Below are 22457 nucleotides of genomic sequence, written 5' to 3'. Positions count from 1 at the left end.
ATAGTCCAGTGATTGTTTCAAATTTTTGGGGGGCGTTTTCAGAATGTCCCAATTTTCGAGGTAGCGGTTACACTGGGACATAAGGAAGCAGTTTAAATTTTATGGAATATTCTGTTTTATATGACAGCATTGTACACAATATATTCAATTATGCCACCAGATTATTTCAGACACTTGGCATCATGACAATGTTTATCATCCACCATTTTGTCTAATCACTTAACTCGCAATTTGATGTGTTCCCGTCCCCATCATTCACCACTCAAACACTTTTTAAGTGCAGCACACAAAGGAAATGCCGCAGACACTAGGTACACTTTTAGTCCTTCAATCCGCTAAAATTAAACCATCCCACATGGAGCTACGAGTAGAAGAAAGCTGTGCTATGTAATGATGGAAACTGTAGTTAATCTTTAGCACAAGACTTGGTTCATGAAGTATTAGTAAGCGTTAGCAAGAAACTTGACAAACTACACTACCACTCATTAATTTCAATACGCCCAATAAATGACATCTAGTTCTCTGTAGATAAGGTCTAATACCGTGGGTACAGTAGATGAAGCAAAGGAATAGTACAACAGTTGTATACATGTCATGATTTTTGTTTGTGGTCATTGAGATACAGTACTATCCAACAAACAATGTTGTGTGCATAAACATTACGTACCTATCTGACATGTTTGTTTACCTATTTGCTGACGGACGCTGCATTTGGTGCACCTGTGTTGTTCCCTGTAGTGATGTTATGTCCGCAGCGAACGACAAGCATTGCTACAGTACATGACATGTGGTTCCTGCACGTCGGTTCCTTCGTGACACTGAAGTGGGTACATTGCTAGTATGGCTCCAGAAGTTTAGATATCCGTAGAAAAATTTGCTGCAACTGTAACACTTAGCCATACAGGTTTATCTATTCACCAAATTGCGAAACAATGGTGTGTGTATGAGAGGGGGGGGGGGGGGGGGGGCAGTACACCCTGCACCACCAGAAGACAACAGACAGCAATATGGACATAGCACGCCCAGGATGATCTCTTAAAACAAGTAAAAGTGAAGATAAATATATTTACCAATAAGAGAAATAGATTCAAAACAGCGCCCTAAATTCATGCAGAATTGGTAAAAATGAACCCATCATCATCTGTTGCAACCGTAAAAAGGAGACAAACTGAAGCCAGCTTGAAAGGATGTGTCGCAGCGAGAAAACCCCTTCTAAGGCCCGTAAATAAACAGAAGAGACTTGAACGGGCTACAAAACATTGTAATCGGACATTGGAAGAGTGGATGAAAGTGTTATTCACCGATTAATTTAAGTTAGAGATTTTTGGAAGCAGAAGGAGAATATTTGTTTGGCGATTTCTGGGGGGAAAGGGTAGTTCAGCAGTGTATTCTACCTACAGTTAAATGTGGTGGAAGTTCTGTTATGGTTTGGGGATGTTTTGCCAGAGACAGAGTTGGCGACATTGTGAAAGTACAAGGATGTATGGATCAGAAGCAGTACCACCGCATACTCCAGTATCATGCAATATGAAGTGGATTGCGCTTAATAGGGAAAGGGTTCACCTTACAACATGATAACGACACAAAACATCGGTCGACATACTGTGCAAACTACATTGCATCAAAGGAAAAACCGAAAGTACTGAATGATATGGTATGGCTGTCCCAAAGCCTAGACTGCAATGCCATTGAGATGGTCTGGGATGAAGTGAACAGATGTATCAGGGAAGTTAATATATCAAGCAAGGAACATCTCTGGAATATTGTTAAGGATGTGTGGAATCATATAGATTCACAATACCTACAGAAACTAGTTGACAACATGCCTCGAGTTTGTGAAGCAGTCATTAAAAACCAATGGTTGATACTGTTATGAAAGTAAAATAATATAATTGTGATTGTATTATATATGTGGAAGTTATTATAGTTATATTTTGTGAGAAATAATGTTTGATTTGTGTTGTGAATCTGAAATACGAGGGTGTATTGAAATTAATGAGCGGCACTGTATTTCTCTGGTATACTGATCCACTTTCAACGATGACCAGAAGTAAACAGAAATGTGTCACAGAGTTAATACATTTTGTCATTATACTCATTCAAGTATTAAATGCAACGCATCACGTTTGGTAAGATGCAATACGGAACATAATGAAGGGTGAAGCTATCCTCACTTCAAAGTGTAATGTGGCCGTCCACAACTTCGTAGACAAGTGTGCAAATGTTTACGTCACCACTGATAGCAGCATCGTTGCTCAGCTGACTGAGCATGTCTGAATTGTGTGACAGTTCCCCGATAGGTCCATCCCGTCCCTCGGAAGGCCACATTCGAACTTGCTCAGTTGGCTGTAGGTACACGAGTGTGTCTCCACAGTATGGTTGCCTGCCTGCTTCACAAGTTTGCACCACACTGAGCCTTCTGGCTGTGAGTATTCCCTATTAAAGGATAAACAGATAGCACTCTGGTAGCTATGCCACTATGCTACCTGTTGGCAGATGATGATGATGATGATGATGATTATGATTGTTTCATCAGTAACACCTGTTATCCACAGGTGGCACATGCCTTTATCAGATCCAAATCTGATATCTTTCCTTGTGTACAAATGCCACCTCTCCCCCACCTATGTATTCTGGTTACATTCACTCAACATTGAAAACAATTATTAATAAAATTATTTAATTGGCTAGATAAAAAATTACTCACCAAGCGGCGGCAGTACACACACATTAAAGACTGTCCTGATTCGCAAGCTTCCGGAGCCAGTGGCTCCTTCAGGCAGAAAGATTGAAAGGGAAGGAAGAAGGGTGAAAGGTGAACGAAAAGGACTTGAGAGGTCTAGGAAAAGGGGTAGATTTTGGGAAAGTCACCCAAAACCGTGGGTCATGTGAGACTTACCGTAAGGTAAGTCGCTGCTTGGTGAGTATATTTTCATCCATCCAGTTAAATAATTCACTCAATATTGAAATACAGTCTAGTATTTTGGGTAAACTGGGCAGCGAATTTGAAATTTTTTACATTAATCTACAGAAAAAGGTGGTTAGACTCACTGAAGGGGTAGTCCCAAGATCAACATGTCAGAAACTGGTTAGAAATAATAAAATTCTTCTGCTTCAATGTATTTACATAGTAGAAAATATGACTATTATAATAGTTTAATTATCAGTAACAATCCCTATAGAACTTTATGGTGCTGCACAGAAAGTGTTACGTGCGAAATGCACCAGTAAAAATGAATTCGAAAGTGTGAATAACTGCAAGATTTGTGACAAGAAAGTGATAAAAGGTGTCCAGTGTAGCAACTGTCAGCATTGGTTCCATGAAAATGCTCCACAGCAAGCCTAAAATTCAAAACTGATCATCATTCATGGTCTTTTCTCACAGTGCTAGTAATGCCTGTGAATGAAAATTTAGAGACTTAATCACTGACAAGAACAAAATATTTAGAGTACTTCAAAGTGATACATTTGCTGGAAATAAAAAATACACTGCTCTGAAAGATAAGTATTTTTGAGATTAAACATTAACCTGTTTGCTGTGTACCAGTTGTCTGTTTGTTTATTTATTATTTTATTTAATTGTCCTGTAAATTAAGTCAGCACTGTGTATAGTAGGCACCTGACCAGCTTTTGAATACTACAAACACTTCTTACACTAAAACACAATTATTGTTCATCGAGAAATAATATCCTATAATAATGTATTGCAATTTACATTTGGCACAATTAGCATCACACTAAAACAATTTTTCTACTCCCAGACAGTACAGGAGCAGTGCTAAACCAGGTAACCTTTTACTGATTATTTGAATTTATGCTTTTCATTACTTTGATCTACATCAGTAAAGCATTGTACAATTTGATGCTATGCTGTAGTATAGGTTTTTTTTTTTTTTTTTTTTTTTTTTTTTAAATAATGCTGCATTTATGAGCAATAATGACAATACTGAAACTTCCTGGTAGATTAAAACTGTGTGCTGGACCGAGAATCGAACTCGGGACCTTTGCCTTTCGCAGGCAAGTTCTCTACCAACTGAGCTACCCAAGCACGACTCACGCCCCGTCCTCACAGCTTTACTTTTGCCAGTACCTCGTCTCCTACCTTCCAAACTTTCAGCTGTATACATTAGTTTGTTTATTTGCGAGCTGTTTTGACAGTAAATGAAAACTAAAACATACAGCTAAATGAATTTTCATAAACACTCAAACACTGTAGCTGGTTTCCCAATGCATACATAGATTACTGTATTTGTCTGTTATACAAGGTACATCATTTGTTTGGCGTGTACAACAGCAGCACAAGGATAACAGCGGTGGAATTCTGTTTTGTAATGATTAGATTTTCTAATATGTACGCACCAAGTAGTGTTGAAGTAGGATCCGAACTGAATCTAACCGATTTTTCATTTTCTTCTGGTTGATTAGCACAGAAAGTGAAGATTCAAAAATAAGAACAACTGTCTTACAAAAAATTACGCACTTGATGGAATATTTTCCATGTTTCATGTTCTTTCAATTACTGGAACACACACAGGCGACTGGCTCTGATCGTCAGGAAGCACACACCGGATAATTTAGTTGCAACAAGTTTCATCTCCAGATGTTCAGTAGAAATTCGTTGGCACAAACTCCAGGATATTCAGATTACTACCACCAATTCATCGATTGTTCTACGACGATCAAACATGATCGCAACATGGGTTTTTCCAATGTTTTCATATGTTCTGGAAGTCTAGGGTTGTCCCTGTGGTACTATGCCTTCAACCGACATTTGATCACTGTTGAAACAAAATAACTACTCGTAAATCCTCACCTGCTCAAAACTTCCTCCTACCGTAACAGGAAACAGAACGTGGTGTTAACACGTTGGTATTTAATGTCAGTCACTGGGAAAAAAAGATCACTGAACATGTGAAGCAGTGATTACAAAAACTGTCATGCTGACTACAATAACATTTCCACACATTGTTACTGCCTGAACTCGTCCAAAATGGTACCTAGTGAAGGCATTTTGGGCCCACCCTCATGTGTGACCACATTTGGAGAAAAATATACAGAAACAAACAAAGCTGACAGAAAAGGCAGCCAATTTCAGGCATAACAATACATTATAAGATTTAAAACAACTTTACTATCCATTTTATTCTGCATAAAGAAATATACAAGTGTTTATATACAAACCAGAAAAAATACATGCTTATCAGTATTTCACTTGCCCATTTGGATTATAAAAGTAACAGAAATGCCACTACTGATGGCAGACAACAAAAATTTAAATTTCACACGTCCACTGAAGCGCACAAGCCGCAAAACGCTCAAGCATTTTAAAAAAGTAATAATTAAAACTGTCGGATAAAACTGAGTGCCGGGAATGTAAGCAAACCCAGAGGAGCATCGAGTCTGTCGCTGACAGCGGCGACGGTACACAGCCTTCTGCTAAGAGACACAACAGAAATAAGTTATTCCTCGCCTCGGCTCAAAGTACTTCGGGGTAAATCTGCTTTCCCTACAAATACATGCTCGCGCTGCAGCACACGCTATCGACCGAGGCAGGTCAGTCCACAATTTATATTCACGACGACTGTCGACTGAGGCGACAGCAGTCGGAGGTGAGATTCGCCAGACAGGTCGGGGGCAGGTGCGGGGGTGCGACTCCCCCGCGTGGCGGGCAGTGCCTCCGCATCCTCACATGTGTATCGTGGCGGCCGTGTAGCGCGCCTCGCCCCTCCGCCAGCTCCACTGGCTCGGCCGATACTGCAACAACCATCCAAACATCATCAGTGTAAGGAAACTGATATGGGTATTGCTATGGACTGAGGGACAGTTCTTTGTGGCCTTCTGTTCTGTTTGAGCTGTAATTAAATTGATCACTGCTTCACAAAATTCAACAATAAAATAATTTGTTTTTATAATCTTCATTGTGATGAGTCTACAGTTGTGATGAATTTTTAAATGATTTTGTGATGCCTTTAGCTGACATTTTCTTCATTTGACACACTATTTTACAATTTTGGCCTCAGACCATTTTCATGTATCTGAAACATTACCACTGACAATAGAAAACACTGAAAAAGAAGAGTGTGTTGTTAAAAATATGGCTATAAGTAGCTGTTATCCTAAAAACTTGCTGGACACATTATTCAAAAGGAAAACAAATAAAAAGACACCTCTCTTTCCTGTAGATGAAATAACTTTGATCAGAGAGACATGCGGACAACAGGGAAATCAACTTTTTGTATGGCCATATTTAGCTACTGCTTCCAATAAAATTACTTTCAATGTTTCAAGAATACAACTAACTACAGCAACACTAACAATCTACAATAATTATTGAGACATGTACCATGGAAGTCTCAATATTTTTTGCTGTCAGGGATATACAAAATTAACTGTAAAGAATGCTCAAAATTTTACTACATTGGACAAGCAACAAGGAAACTTAGCACATGGTATTAAGAACACACCTTTGTTGCACTCTTCTTAAGACACCAACCACAGAGTGCTTAATATCAATACAGAACTACAAACATTACATGAGTTACAGAAACACAAAGTCATGGATGTGATGGAAGAAATTGGACATAGTATTAAATAAATAGAAAGATCTCTGAACTGAAAAATTCCTGGACAACTTTTCACCAGTTGTGCAACAAAGCACTACAGAACTGCAGAACATATAGTTACCATTATGTTCTTTAATAGATATGACTAATGAGAAAGAAATGCAACCATAAAGCAAATCATGAAAGATTTCACAACATTTTGATGGTTTTCCTTACTGTTTCAACTACTGTGATCAACTTTATATGCAAGATCTTTGTTACAACTATTCAAAAATCAAAAAACAAATGTTTCCGATTTATTTTTATGGGAATTATATGCAGTCATACTTACAACAACACTGAACGATAATTAATATATATAATAATAAAGACCTACCTGGCTTAATTAACAAATTTCTGTAAAATAATTGCAATCTTCCAAGTGCACGTATCTTACAAATGTTGATCTTACTACGAGAGCTTTGCAGGAACTGTTCAAAAATAACTCTTAGTATGCTTTATATATCTAAAAACAAAGATGATGTGACTTACCAAATGAAAGTGCTGGCAGGTCGACAGACACAAACAAACACAAACATACACACAAAATTCAAGCTTTCACAACAAACTGTTGCCTCATCAGGAAAGAGGGAAAGACGAAAGGATGTGGGTTTTAAGGGAGAGGATGGACGTGTGTGTGTGTGTGCGTGCGTGTGCGTGTGTGTGTGTGTGTGTGTGCGCGCGCGCGTGTGTGCGCGTGTGTATACCCGTCCTTTTTTCCCCCCTAAGGTAAGTCTTTCCGCTCCCGGGATTGGAATGACTCCTTACCCTCTCCCTTAAAACCCACATCCTTTCGTCTTTCCCTCTCCTTCCCTCTTTCCTGATGAGGCAACAGTTTGTTGCGAAAGCTTGAATTTTGTGTGTATGTTTGTGTGTCTATCGACCTGCCAGCACTTCCGTTTGGTAAGTCACATCATCTTTGTTTTAAGATATATTTTTCCCACGTGGAATGTTTCCCTCTATTATATTAATATCTTAGTATACTTTGGAATACGACATTCTTCAGTAAGTGATACTAATGCGCCCAATGCATAACATTCAGTTTTAGATACCTGAAAATGGCCTAAGGCTGAAACTGTAATAGTAAATCAAATAAACAAAAGGTCAGGTGAAGGCATCACAAAATCATTTTAAAATATTTTTACATCTACGTTTATAACTCTAATGACATTACATATTTTCATGCACAAACCAATACAAAAAACCATTCATAATTAGTATTTACACTCAAATGAGATTAATTACTGTGCATATTTCATGTGCTTTTTCCATTAAAACTTTGAAGTTTTTGCTGTTAAAACTGTATTTGAAATACTAATACTGTTGATGTGGTGGTGGTGGTACAATTTATGCTGCTTTGTTAAAAAATACTATCTTCAAAAATATGGTATTACTTGTATTGAAATAAATATCCTTGGTACTTCAAGTTTTGGCTGGAGTCTTACTACAAAGTCTAGCATGTTCATATGTGTTGATTGAATGTGATTAAAGTGAAAATTGTGAATAAAACGTTAAATAGTAAAACAAAAATCTGTAACACTTCATTTAATGGCATGTATAGATGTATATAAAACAATGGAAACAATTTTACAGGTAGGATCATCAATCTGTCACACAAAACTGTGCCAACAAGGATGAGTACAAAATCAACAACAGAAGATAAATAAAATAACTCTTTAATAATCTGAACTTAAACTCATGAAAATTCTAATACTTTTCCTGTATTTATTCTCCAGGTATTATAAAAATTATCCAAATGAGACCACCATAGAACCTAATGAGGTTTACCAAGAATTATTATTGCAATTATTCCAGCTAACATTCACTACCTTCTTATTCATATTTTACATGACTTGTTTTAAGAAATTGTTCTCATTCTCCACCAGAGAAGTTATGTATAAACAAACCCACTGTTTTCACAATTGCATGCTTTGCTAAAACATTTATAAAGGATCAAATCAGGCAATTATTTCAATGTAAAGAAAAGTAAGATCTATGTTACAGGGCCCATATGACGCAAAAGCAGTATTCTTTTATTATTATTTGTTTTGTAAAGTGAGGTGTGTGTGTGAAACTAACTCTCTTCATCTGTAACTGCATGATATGTTTGGGAGTCAAACATCTTTCTGATCATGCAGATACTGTAGTTAGGCCCCAAAATTAATTCTATGCAGTGTTCAGCTCGGTATGACCTAAAAAGCAATCTCTTTAATACGGCTAATATTTGCAGCCATTCATCCTCAGCTGCAAGTTCAATTCTACGACTGATTTATCACTTCCTTTCAGACCAATATTATTAGCTTCAGTTTGCTGCAGTATTCTTAAGCCTACTCTAAATTCAAATACAATAAATTTCATCGAGGCAGAAAAGCTTCCATCCGACAAACGAACACGGATTTAGAAAGGACTGCTTGTGCAGAACTGAGCTCTATTAACAAACGTCCGAGCATAAAGAAAGTTTCTCAGATATGCGAGTGGCTAAGACTTCTTAAGCAATGCAACCCAACGCGTTGTCCTTGACAGTGCGTGGAGTTGAGAGACAAAGGTGTCATCAGGAGTGGCCCAGGGAAGTGAGATAAGACTGCTGCTGTTCTCTATAATGATCCATGTATCAAACCAAAAGGTTCCAAAAAGCTGGTATGGAATTGTGATTTTTTTTATGGTATCATCTCTCACATTCTATTGATCACAGAAATAAGGTGTTCAGTGTTTTGGATAGCCCTTGGCGTGGTGACCATTTGTATACATATTGGAAGAATGGGAATACTGTTGGTATCCTACTGCTCAGGGTCAAAACTTAAAAACATTACACACTTTCTCCAGCCCAAGCAAGTGAGCAAATCAGTTGGTTCTTTTGCATCTGGGATTGCCTAGGGCACATCTTAGGTGCCTTATACAAGTGCTGTATGTTCGAGGGCAGTTCCCTGAAGAAACCTATAAAACTGCGGAAAGTACACATTATGGGTTTGAGAACTTCAATAATATTTATTCACAGCAAATCATTGAAATTTTTACCAAATTTCCTCAAGATGATACTCTCAGAGAATTTGGCAACATTTTTGATATCATTATCCATTACTGAGATCCACAGGTTCCAAGTTACCATACTTAAGCACATAATATCTGGTCTGATGTGTAAATGTAATTCTGACAGGTTTAGTGAACACATTGCAGGGGTTCTAGGGTCATCCCAAGGGTTCCGAGGTCACCAGTCAACATTCTTAGTCAACATTTTTTCCATCGATAAAACTTTGTCATATGCTCTATCTGTAAAGTCTGAACTTTACACCTGTACAGGCTGTCTGGGCCTGGAAATTATTTGATGGTAACACCTAGTGGCTTAAGCACCTTACAAAAAATTATTTTTGTCATACAAAATTCTTTGTGCTTCCCAATAAAACACCACATTTTTTGGTATACTGTACGTGTAGCCTAAAAGTGTTCCACATTTTTATATAAAGCAATGTAAAGTGAACTTCTGTTGGATGAGTGAAAAGTTTGAGTTAAGGTTATGTTGTGTGCATTTATTTCTTGTTTATGTGTGTCCAAGTATGTAAATCTATCGAAGGGTATAAATAAATTTAAAACTTTACGGACCTACAGAAGGTCCTTTACATAAGGAGTGCACCCTGATGTAGCAGAGGAAAAATTCTCCTGTCTCAGCAGTATAAAGGTAAATGTGTTCCTCTTTAAAACTCTTTAAAACATTCTGACACAGAAGGGAGGAATCTGCTGCCTCAATCCTCATTCTGTCTTCATCAACACAAAAACTTTGCCGTGCAAATATATTCACACTATTTTGTGCTATTTGAGTAATAGAGAGAGTACCAGTGGAGGGGGCAGGGGGAGTGAGGGAGAGAGGGGGGGAGGTAGAGAGAGAGAGAGAGAGAGAGAGAGAGAGAGAGAGAGAGAGAGAGAGGCTACGAAAGAGTGTGAGAGGGATAGAGATATAAGCAGAGCGAACAGAGGAGAAAGGTAAATGAAAAAATACAGATGAGTGGAGTCCATGCATCGGTACATAGCTTTGGTTGTGTCGACATTCCTAGAATGGCAAACTTTAAGACATAGGTATAGGGGAGGGTGAATTTTGGACTGAAATTGCATACATGTGGATATACAGGAAGAAATAAATTGGACCCCCCCCCCCCCCCCCCCCGAATTTTTGAGCTGCTAACATATGGTGGAGACAGTACCCATGCGATATACTGTACATCAATGTGATAAAATGCATAGAGTGGGAGAAAAAGACGGTGGCAGTGCGAGGGAGGTGCTGGATATGAAGGCTTAGCATGCCAAACTTTTTGGTGAGGAAGGCAGAATAAGGACTGAAGCAGCTAGTTCCCACTTTTCTGTCAGAATGTTTTAAAGAAGAATATATTCATCTTTATAGTGCTTCAATTGGAGCATTTTTCTGCCTGGACATAATTGATCTGACAGATAAGATGAGCAGCTATCTGTGACTGTTTGCTGATGATGCTGTGGTGTACAGGAAAAAGAGTTGTCACTGAGTGAACGTAGGAGGTTACACAAACACTTAGGCAGTTTTTTTTTTATTTGGAGTCATGATGGCAGCTTGCTCTAAGCATGGGAAAATTTAAGTTTATGCAGATTAGCAGGAAAAACAGTCCTGCAATGTTCACATACAGTATCGGTGGTATGTCGTTTGATGCAGTCACGCAACAATGTCTAGAACTATGAAACAGAGCGAGCATATAAGGTCGGCTACAGGAAAGGTGAATGGTGGTTCACTTGTGGCTCATCTATAAAGAAGATTGTGTATAGAACAATAATGAAACCCATACTTGAGTAGTGCTCTAGTCTTCGAGATCTCCACCAGGTCAGAGTAAAGGAAGACATCTAAGCAATTCAGAAGTGTGCTCCTACATTTACTACCATTAGATTCGATCTACAAATGAGCATTATGCAGATGGTTCAGGAATTCAAATGACAACCCAGGGAGGAAAGAAGACTTTTTTTTTTTTTTTGCAAAACGTTGTTGAGAAGATTTAGGGAGCTGGTATTAGTAGCTCACTGCAGAATGATTCTACTGCCACAAACCTACATCCTACGTAAGGACCACAAAGACAAGCTAAGAGGTTCGCATGGACACACAGAGACAGTTCCCCACCCTCGTTCCATTTACGAGGGAAACATGAAAGGGAATGATTACCAGTGGTACCAAGTACTGTCCGCCACACATTGTCGACGGCCTGCAGAGTCTAGGTCTATATTTTTTCAAATGTTCAAATGTGCATGCATTCTTGAGGGACCAAACTGCTGAGGTCATCGGTCCCTAGACTTACACACTACTTATTCCAGTCTGTTCCAGCTCGTCGGCTCCGTTGTGAGCCGCGGAGCGCTCCCTGCTCCAGGGAGCCGTGTCGCTCGCTGTGACCATTCAGGTGGGCCGGCACATGGCATGGCTGGCTGAGGCAGGCAGCAAGGCAAGCGTTTTGATGTGCCAGCTGCGTCTTACAAAATCAACAACCTCATACTCTTAGCCGCTAAGACGTGGAGACATGCTACACCAGAAAATACGATGTTCAGGAAATAAATAAGAAACAACTGTTTCACAAGAAATTGCATACTAAATTTATTGGACCTCTGTAGCTTGACATTTTCTTTTCATCCCAAGATCGAAAATATCAGGCGTCAAAGTGTTCGCAGCTTTAGTGCGGAGGATAGCCTTCATTGTTGCATCCTGAAGAAATGATCGTTCCTTACTTTTTACTCTTTTTATTGCTGAGAAAAGCTTCTCACAACAATACGTAGATCCAAACATGAACATGACCTGAGCGGCATTGTTTTGAAGCTTGGGAAATGTTTTTTGCTGTAATGAACGATACCATCGCGATAAATCCAACGTGTTGTAGTACCTCTCTTTCAACAAAGTTGAATTTTGCAAATCAATAATTTCCATTTGAAGTGACGATGACAAGTCATCATGGGAAACTGAAAAAGGAGTGCTGAACACATTGTCTGCTTCGACAGGCAAACCCCTTCAATTGCCTGCACCTCCCTTGGAAACAAACATTCTGCAACTGCTACCATGCACGATTTTACGAGTGGTCCCACCGAAAACGGCTTGCCACTCGTCGCAATGATGTGAGCGACCCTGTAGCTTGCCCGAATTGCAGATTCTGTAGTGTTTTCTCCGCTCTCATTCACCTGAAAATAATAAACGCATTACAGAACACGAAATATGTTGCACGTTTTGATACCCTCCATATTACAAAACCGTTTTTAGACTTAGGTCTGCTGGTATGTCGTTCTTAAACCTGGCTACCAGTTCTCTGCGTGCAACGTTTTCTACCTGATCGTAGTGCGCTATTTGAAGGCGTGTACAATGTCGTTGTATATTGTACCTCTTGGCAGAATTAAATACTTTATGACATACGAGACACTGCGGACGACCATGCCTCTCAATGAATAGAAAGGTATCCTCCAGTAGAGGTACAGGGCTCCCGCGGCTAGTCATAGCTGTCATTGAACACGGATTATTGCGTCATTTGCGGCTGCATGCGGCCAGGGGGGCAGTGAGTTAGCTTTCCCCCTCCACGCGGGCTCCGAGCTGCCGCAGTGAGCGATCCGGAGCGCTCCGGCTCCATGGAGCTCGGTTGGAACAGCCTGACTTAAACTAACTTAAGCTAAGAAGAACACACACATCCATGCCAGAGGGAGGACTGTAACCTCCAGTGGGAGGGGCCGTGCAATCCGTGCCATGGCACCTCAAACTGCGCGGCTCTAGATTTTTAAAAATTCTTTTGTGTGTCCATCAATCTACACCTACATCCATACTCTACAAGGCACCATACTGCATGCAACAGAGGGTACCCTTGCAAACAGAGTAACTGGAAAACAGCTGTCTTTATGCCTCCACGAGCCCTTATTTCTCGTATCTTCGTAGTCCTTACACGAAATGTGCGTTTACATCAGTAGAACCATTCTGCAGTCAGCTTCAAATGCTCAATAGCGTTCCTCTAAAAGAATACCGCCTTTCTTCCAGAGATTCTCATTTGCGTTCCTGAAGCATCACTTAAACACTTGCACGTTGCTCAAAGCTACCAGTAAAAAATTTAGCAGCTTGCCTCTGAATTGCTTTAGTGTCTTCCTTTAATCCAATCTGGTAAGGATCACAAATTCTCTAGCAATACTCAACAATGGGTTGCACTAGCATCCTACATGCTGTCTCCTTTACAGATGAACCACACTCTTTTCCCAATAAACCAAAGTCTACCTTTTGCCTTCCCTACCAAAATCCTAATTTGCTCATTCCATTTCATATTGCATTGCAATGTTACATTCTGATATTTAATGACGTGGTTGTCAAGTAGGATGCTACTAATGCTATATTTGAACATTACTGATTTGTTTTTCCTACTCATAAGTATTTACTTACATTTTGCCATGTTTAGAACTAGCTGCCATTCATGACACCAACTAGAAATTTTGTCTAAGTAATATTGTATCCTTGTAAAGCCACTCAATGACAACACCGTCCAGTACACCTCAGTAACATCAGTAAACAGCCACAGGCCACTGTTCTCCCTTTCCACCAGATCATTATGTATAGAAAATAACAGCAGTCCTATCACACTATTACTTATAAAGTCTGAGCCACCCACATATCTGAGAACACGTTACATACATTCATATCTTTGTTAACAGCCTGCAACGGGGCACCATGTTGAATGCTTTCCGGAATTTCTGAAATATGGTATCTGTCTGTTGCCCTTGATCCATGGGTCACAGTGTATCATGGAGAAAATGATCTAGAATGAAATTTTCACTCTACAGTCGAGTGTGGGCTGATATGAAAGTTCCTGGCAGATTAAAACTGTGTGCCGGGCCGAGACTCGAACTCGGGACCTTTGCCTTTCGCGGGCAAGTGCTCTACCAACTGTCCTACTCAAGCACGACTCCCGCCCTGTCCTCACAGCTTTAATTCCGCCAGTACCTCGTCTCCCACCTGCTGATCTGTGGTCATAAGCTTGTTGGTCACTAGGAAATTTACTGCATGTGGAGTGAGTATATTTACTCTCTTATGCCCTCGTATGTTCTTTGTATCTAATATTTAAATTCCATGCAGTTTAAAATATTTATATTTTCACGAAGTGAAGAAAACTGAGTTGTTTAACCTATAATATTTTATTGTTTATAACTAGTTACAGAATACAGTAATTCCATATTCTGGTGTACAATAAAGTGTGAAAGAGCTAAGGTTGCCTTCCACCCCATGTCTGTGGAATGAAAGTCCTGTGTCTGACTCTTGAGTAGATTTCCGACAGCAACCACAATATTGCTCGTCTGAGTATTTCCCCTCCCCCCCCCCCCCCCCCCACCACCCCGCTTAATTTTGTGGGTTTTCCTGTTAGTATCGCCAAAGGAACAATACGATCATTGCTGTCGAGATCCCACGATCGCTATTTTATGAAATGGGACATAGAACTTTTGTTCCACAAACATCATATGGTGAAAGACATCCTTAGTTCTTTTTACACTTCATTGTGCACCAGGAGATGGAATTGTATTATTCCGAAACCAGTCAGGAACTATCAAATATTATTGGTTCAACGAATGTTCAAGTTTCCTTCATTTTCTGAAAACAGACATGTACAGTTGTGGTTGACCTATGAAAAGAACACTGTGGAATATATTTATAGTTGTTCATTTGACTTTGATGTTCTGTGCTGACACGGTGTGTGACACACCATACCCCACGACTCTACTCACCCTGATGAGGAACTGGCCCGAGGCTGTGTGCGGGTTGCGGTAGGCGTACAGGATCCACACACCCGTCGCGCACACCAGCGTCACCACGCTCAGGATCGCCACCACGCCGGACACGCTCACCGAGGAGCTGCTCGGAGATCCTGCCGGGCAGAGGGTGAGCAGCATCTGTCAGCATATCCATTCTTACGGCAGCACAGTGAAACTTGTGTGAAATGTGGATGGGCAGCAATACCTCCTAAAGCTTACAGAGTTCCTGCAGAACTTCAGTAGAAAGATTGGCAAGTAGTGTTACTTCAGTTTTATTTTTATTTTGTGCCTTACAAGGAAGCCTTACAAATTGGCCCTCTTATATTTTCTTCGTACTCGTGACGTAAGTGGCTTGGTGCCCAACCATCAATTTCCTAAAGTGATAAGGCACTTCTTTTTCTTGCAAGGTAAACCATTTCAAGATTAGTAGATTTCCAAGTGCTGTTAATTTAACAAGCATTTGATGTATTTAATTGAGAAATTCACCAGCCAGTGGGTCAGTAGGGCATTACTTTAGCAATCGTGAAGTTGCTGTTTGAATTCTCAGTGGCAGCAACTTGTTTCTACTTTTCTTTAAACTCTATACTTATTAGCAAGAACTGGGACTCTTACTAAACAAAAATGGGAATCTGAATTAACAAATAGCTTATATATTTTTTAAGATGTGGTACAAGACCATTCACAATAAATTAAGATTTCGTACAAAATCAAAAAACTTAATAGTAAATTAAGTACTTTATTTCTAGACATTGCACAATATTATTGACGTACATAATACTTCCATTTAATGAATGAACATTTCATATACCTGTCCCAAATGTTAAGTATTCTCATATTATTGTAAATAAAAATAAGAAACGCCACTTGCATCAATCATTATGATTCAGCATTTATGAATAAATATTTCCATTCATAGTAAAGTGGAATTGTTAATTAAGAAATACTGTGTAATAATTTAATAAAACATTTTGATTTTTTTACAATGAACTGAGCACTATGAACTACTAGTTAACAATCGGAATCATTTTTCCATTTTTACCACTGTTCCTCTGCTGGCTCTGTTGTCCTGCCTGTATCTCTAGAATCCATCACTCAGTGCCTTCTTCCGGTCTTCTGACACAGGGCCACCTCCCTCCGTTTTTTTGAATGCTTCTCCTAGTTTAAAGCCTCTGCAGCTTTTCCAGCATTTGTCTAAATTCATTCCTATCCACGATTTTGTCCTCTGGGGTACTGATTTCTTTTTAAGATCTGTATCACATTCGGTGGAGCTGTCCCAATCTCTTTGCCTTTGGCCTTATGAATTTCCAAATTTTCTTTGTTAGACAATCATGGGACATACTAGATGTGTGTCCTTAAATAACAAGTTTTTCTTCTTAACCCTTTTGCAACTACAGACAAGCTCTTTGCATTCTGTGCTGAGGGTGGCTTTTGTTACAGCTGTACTGCTCACCAAAAGCTGGTGCCTGTGCCGAGACGGTGTTCTGCCCGATACGAAATACTACTCAATTTTTCAAAACCTATTAGGTGAAAAAATTTGATATTTGCACACCAGATATGTTTACTCGGTAAAGAAATGCAGGTCTTTCCAATCTCTGTCATACAAACCGCGGTACATGAAATTTTAAGAGCTCGCAGAGGTAAATACGCATTGCATATAGTTGGATTTCAGCTCGTACACTGAAGTGAATGAAACGTATGTAAGATATCAAAATTTTACATAAAATTGAGAGCAGAAGGATATCTCATTTCATTCTTCAATTACTGTATTTTACAGCCAAAGGATGTCCGCGTGCAATGCGTCCATTCACGTCCTTGAGCATCATGAATCGCATGGTCATAACAATAATCATATCTTAAACACTTCAAGATATCAAAAAAAGGTTCTCTGCAAATGATAGCACTTAATGAGGCACATATAATACATGATAAATACTCTTGACTCTTTCATTCACTGAGATATGGAAGTAACTCATCCGCAACAGTGGAAGGTCAGCAGCTCAGATACAGTCAGACATCCATAATACCAGGAGAAGAGTGCAGCAGGATGTGTACAAACAACCACAGTAGTGAAAGGGTTAATCACAGATGTTACCAGTTCCACCCTTCTGTACAACTCCTCATTTGCTCTCAAACATAATGTGCCTATCAATCGATCTTCACCTAAAATCCTTAATATTTTCCATTCTCTATTGATCATTATATCTGTTAATCCACATCCATCCATAATCAGTCTCTTAAGCATGTACTCCTTTTGCTTCGACAACTGTACTGTAGTGCCTTAACTTGGCTCCTACACTCAACAATTTCCTATCATACAATGTTTTTTTTTTTTTTTTTTTTTTTAAGTTCTATGCTCAGTCCAATTTGTGGATCCTAAGAGTGATTGCTACCTGTTCTGAGCCACACTGTTGGATTATATTTTATTTGCTAATAATAATGATTTTAAGATTTCACATGATAATAAATACAAAATTAAAATAAAAGTAAGAAATACTGTGACACCAATGAGATTCGAACCAGCAACTACTAAATTACTGATCTAATATCTACTGGCTGATAACTGCGGATCTGATGAAATGCTTTGTACTTAACGCTTGGAAATCACACTAGTGATTAAGTTTATTGCTGGCTAGTTGTCAACACAGTGTTCATTTTCAAACCAGCAATAAATCTGTTACCATACAAAATAGAAACACGAACAAGTAAACTTAATACTGCTCTGCATACAGAACAATTATTAAATGTTATATATAAATGTGCGCTCTTCAGAGGAGTTCTATTAAATCACTTCACTACGATTTATACAATTCAGACTTTGGTATGTGCGCAAACCACAACATACTTTTTCAATAAAGCGTGCTAGTAAGCTCTTTGTATGGCTACAGGTGACTTGAAAGTAACTGCGAATAAAACAGTGGTACACAACTGTGACAAAAAATTAAAAAGAAGGCATGTGGTAACAAAAGCCGCAGCAGCTACACACAAATAGTAAACAAATTTTGAATTATATTTTCATTCATTTACTTTTTTTCCAAAAGTCTTAGACTTTGTGCAGGAATAACTGATTGCTTCCACCTTTGTTGCTAAAAACAACTTCTCTGTTACTTTACACACAACTGATTTCGAGCATCACAGTCATTGCCAAGTAGAATTTCATGACAGGAGATGCATATGAGACATTAGTCACGTATGAATGGCTAATCCCCTGCACATCTCATGAAAACCTAATTCAGTCGCCTGTATGGGAACAGTAAAGTTACTTTTCACAACTCAAGTCGAACCAGTCAAACGTTCCCTGCAGAAAGTCAAACACTACTGTGGCTTGAAAGTAGCGCTATGTAAGGGAACAATAGTTATTTTTTAAGATCCAACTGATCTAAACTAAATTTGTCTAATCACACTTCATTAACATGCAATTCTTGTGTTTACTTCTTTGTACATGAGGCTGCATTGTACAACTGCCAAGATTTCCTAAATTTTATATGTGCCTTACAGCTTTAGTTTTTAATTTTATCTAGGGATAGGCAATGTTGAAAAACCATCAACATCAATTGACTCCCAAAACATTTATTTTTCTGACACCAATGTTAAATGATGAATTTCTACGATGACTAAAAGGCAACATACAAATACATCTAGTATCTTATTTATTAACCAAATACCTGTCTACAGACTTCCAACTACATTTTTGAGAAAATCTTTTTGCTTCTGTTTAGGAGTTTTTGAGAACAGTCTCAAAACATGACAATGTGACTACGCAGTTCATACATTGACTGTAGTTTTTTTATAATTTTGGATAGGCGGTGCTGATGACTTTACTTCTTATTTCTGATGGATCTTATTCAAGATCTAGGAAGAGATCTTCCAGGTAATTACTGATCTGTGATTGTAGATCTATTCCTGTCGCAGTCTGCAAAATTATCGTTTTCTTGCACTATTTTATGATGTTCAATCTATATATCAGATATGGTTTCTCTATTTTCCTGTAATGCCTCAACATGTTGCCTATACTCACCGACAGTCATTTCAACAGCTGCAAGAAGATCCTCGACTTCCTGATGGCCTCCGAACATGCTAAAGGATCTTCCTGGATATTCCTATATTGAGGATCAAGAGGTGCTGGTATGGCTAATAAATTAGTATGTTGGCTGCAATTGCTTTTTGGTTTCTATTATGGCATTACTCTTTAGGTTCTCTCCAATTGTCCGACATTCAGATATTCAACATACTACTTATTGGGATTACTTTACTGCTTTCAATGTGTTTTTCTACAAAAATTTTCTGAGTAGCCACTTCTGTAGGCCACAGAATGTCACAGCTATCTGCCAGATCTACAATACGTGCAGCTGTTACCACGAGAAGTGCACTAGTGAGGCAGTTAATGATACTATTAATCACTGGATGCAGCTGCAACACTCTTTTCATCATACCGAACATTGAATCCATCTGGTGGATACTTTATGAGTTAGTCTGAGCTACGAGCCTTTTCTTACCTCATCACTTGCTACTACACTTTAACCCACATTGAAATCCTCTTCACAGCAGTAATCAACTCTGGCAGTTTGTCTCTTTCCTATATAATTTTCTTGAGACCAATTTTAGCTTGTGTGCAAAACACTGTATACAACTTTCTTCCAAATGCTATTTCTACCCCATTTAACAACTACACTGATACTGCTATACATTTAGAAGATTTGTTTAAACCAAAAAAAAAAAAAAGACAGTGGTAACAAAACTTAGTTTTCTTCTGCTAACACTGAACATCGATATTGTACGTAAGCAGCTCAAAACACAGTTTCAGTTTAGAAAAACTCACTTGTTTCTTAACTACCTATACTGCATTACCTCCATTCTTTTAAATCATATACATGAGTAAACGGGGTAATCTTTACTTAAGACACTTCCCATCGAACGTATTCTGAAATTTCATTACACAATTCTCACTTCTCCTTGTAAAAATTTTCTAGCTTTGCAAAACACTGAACTTGAAATAAGTTTTTATAAGGCCGGACACCTTAAAGCCAGACAGCAACTATATTAAAAATGAGAAGTAGTCACAAAAAGTTTTGATTATCACCTCGAGGGGGGGGGGGGGGGGGAATGAAGTAGTGTAAGTTTGTGTAATTTTTCGCTACTCACCATAAACGACTTGTCGAGTTGCAAAAAGGCACAACGCAAAGACTAACACAGTTAACTTTTGCCCATAGCCTGCAATAAAATGCGCGCACATTCATTCAAACACGCGAGCAAACTTCATGCACACACGACTGCGGTCATGTGTGTGTGATGAACTTTCCTGAAAAAGGTTTTGGCCGAAAGCTAAATATGTAACAGTCTTTTCTTTGTGCCTGTTCGCAACTCAACTTTACAGGAAGTAGTAATCTATCTTTTTCCTTGTATTGTTGATGCTGCAACCTGGAGTATCTATTGTTTGTACTTAATGTTTTGTTTGCTTTCAGTTGTATGTCTACAGCCCTAGTGCACATTGTAATCCTCATGCCACAGCACCTTCGGACACTGCTAAAACAAAAATGAAATTGCGCAGCCCACTGATGATGTACAGTGTTATGGGGCAATTCATTTTTCACATGCCAAGTGCCATAACCTGACTGCCTAGAAACTTTGCTCGGTGGAAGAGACATCAAAGTAAGCAAACACCTGTCTCAGCTTATCTGTAGGTACACTACCATTTCTGATAAAATGACGAAGTTTTCTAGGTACTTACATGCATTTCAACGTACGCAGTCCAACCAAAGCGGTGGTACAGACACTAAGGTCATGGCTTCACAATTTTGCAGCCCATGTTTGAGACCAGATTGTTATTTTTAGTTTGTTTTTCATTTACCTATCCATGTCTACAGAAAGTTACTAAATAAAATGATTTCCAGTGTGTATTGAAATGATGACTAACACTGTCCTTATTCATCTACTAATTGTATGTATGATCAACATCATCTTTCATAATCAATTTCAAGTGCCACTTTTTTGTGAAGGGATCTTTTGTATGTGATTTGCTAAGAGATTATTGCCAACACGTGATATCTTCTGCAATATTAACTATGTTTCTTTCCCGAGTGGGGTTCATATGAAGAAATGTCACTGTGACAAACTTGCTTTCACCCAATGCTCACGCTGTTTTGAACTTCTCTTCTTTGAATGTTTGTACAATCAGTACCATCCAAGAGAATGCACCAGATCTTCCTGAATAAACATAAGGAAAAAAATAAGAGTCGATCAAAACCCAGTTATAATTTTACAACTAATGCCCTTGTATCCCCTAACTTGACAAGGAACTTCCATACAGTAAATATTGCAAACATAGTGAATTTGAAGGGATAGCGACCAGGAAGTGAATTTGAAGTGATAAAAAAGATTGTAAACAGTAGGAAAACCAATTCTGGGAATATAAAAGTGAATTTATACTGTATGCAGCTTCATCACCATGGAAAAAAGGCAAAGACCTGACAGTGATCCGGCAACAGGATGTTCAGCACTTTTTTAGGAGTGCCACGGAGTGATGTTAACAGGTTATGTCCTTAAGGGGCAGTCACACAATGCTGCTTAGAGAAAGTGCAGCGCAAAGTTGTTCTAAAACAACGCCCCAACTCATTTTGCAATGGACCACATCACGCATGCTGCTTCTTTGGAAAAATACAGACTTTGCAACCAACTACTTCGCTTGACATCCATCCCTGAAAAATTAGTGTTCCAATGAACAGTGAATTTATATATGAAGTCCACATTTCATGCTCGCAGGTTAATTTTTTTGGTGATAATTGAAACATTATGACTACCACTTCCACACAATACACCTGAAGGTTTCTTAATGTCAAGTGCAGAATTTTGCAGTGTTGTCTACACAAGCAGTAACAATCATACCTTTTGTCTCCATTCAGCCACTATTCCCGTGAAAGCTTTCAGCAGAAAAAAGCAAAAGAGAAAAATGTGAGTTAACACTCGAGATGCATCACTACAGAAACTAAAGTTAGACCATTGTACAGCTGTTAATATACAAATAATATGTACATACTATTAATATACAAATCTTATGTACACACATGCTCCTAAAGAATATAGTGGAAATTAAACTAACAC

At 38.7% G+C, this 22457-nt stretch overlaps 1 protein-coding gene across 1 annotated transcript in view; it reads right to left on the bottom strand.

Moving 5' to 3' along the window:
• Nucleotides 1-5108: 5108 nt before the first annotated feature.
• The window catches only part of LOC126426748 (plexin domain-containing protein 1), a 421413-nt gene continuing 404064 nt past the window's right edge, over nt 5109-22457 (bottom strand). Inside the window, exons 9-10 of the mRNA XM_050088735.1 lie at nt 15336-15475; nt 5109-5754 (exon numbers count right to left, since the gene is read on the bottom strand). Coding sequence (XP_049944692.1) covers nt 5686-5754; nt 15336-15475 — 209 coding nt within the window. The 3' untranslated portion in view covers nt 5109-5685. The remainder of the gene's footprint in view (nt 5755-15335; nt 15476-22457) is intronic.

This window comes from Schistocerca serialis, chromosome 11 (assembly GCF_023864345.2).
Source record: "Schistocerca serialis cubense isolate TAMUIC-IGC-003099 chromosome 11, iqSchSeri2.2, whole genome shotgun sequence".
NCBI classification, from domain to species: Eukaryota; Metazoa; Arthropoda; class Insecta; order Orthoptera; family Acrididae; genus Schistocerca; species Schistocerca serialis.
The sequence above is the reverse complement of the archived record's forward strand: the minus strand, read 5'-3'. Positions and strand labels throughout refer to the sequence as shown.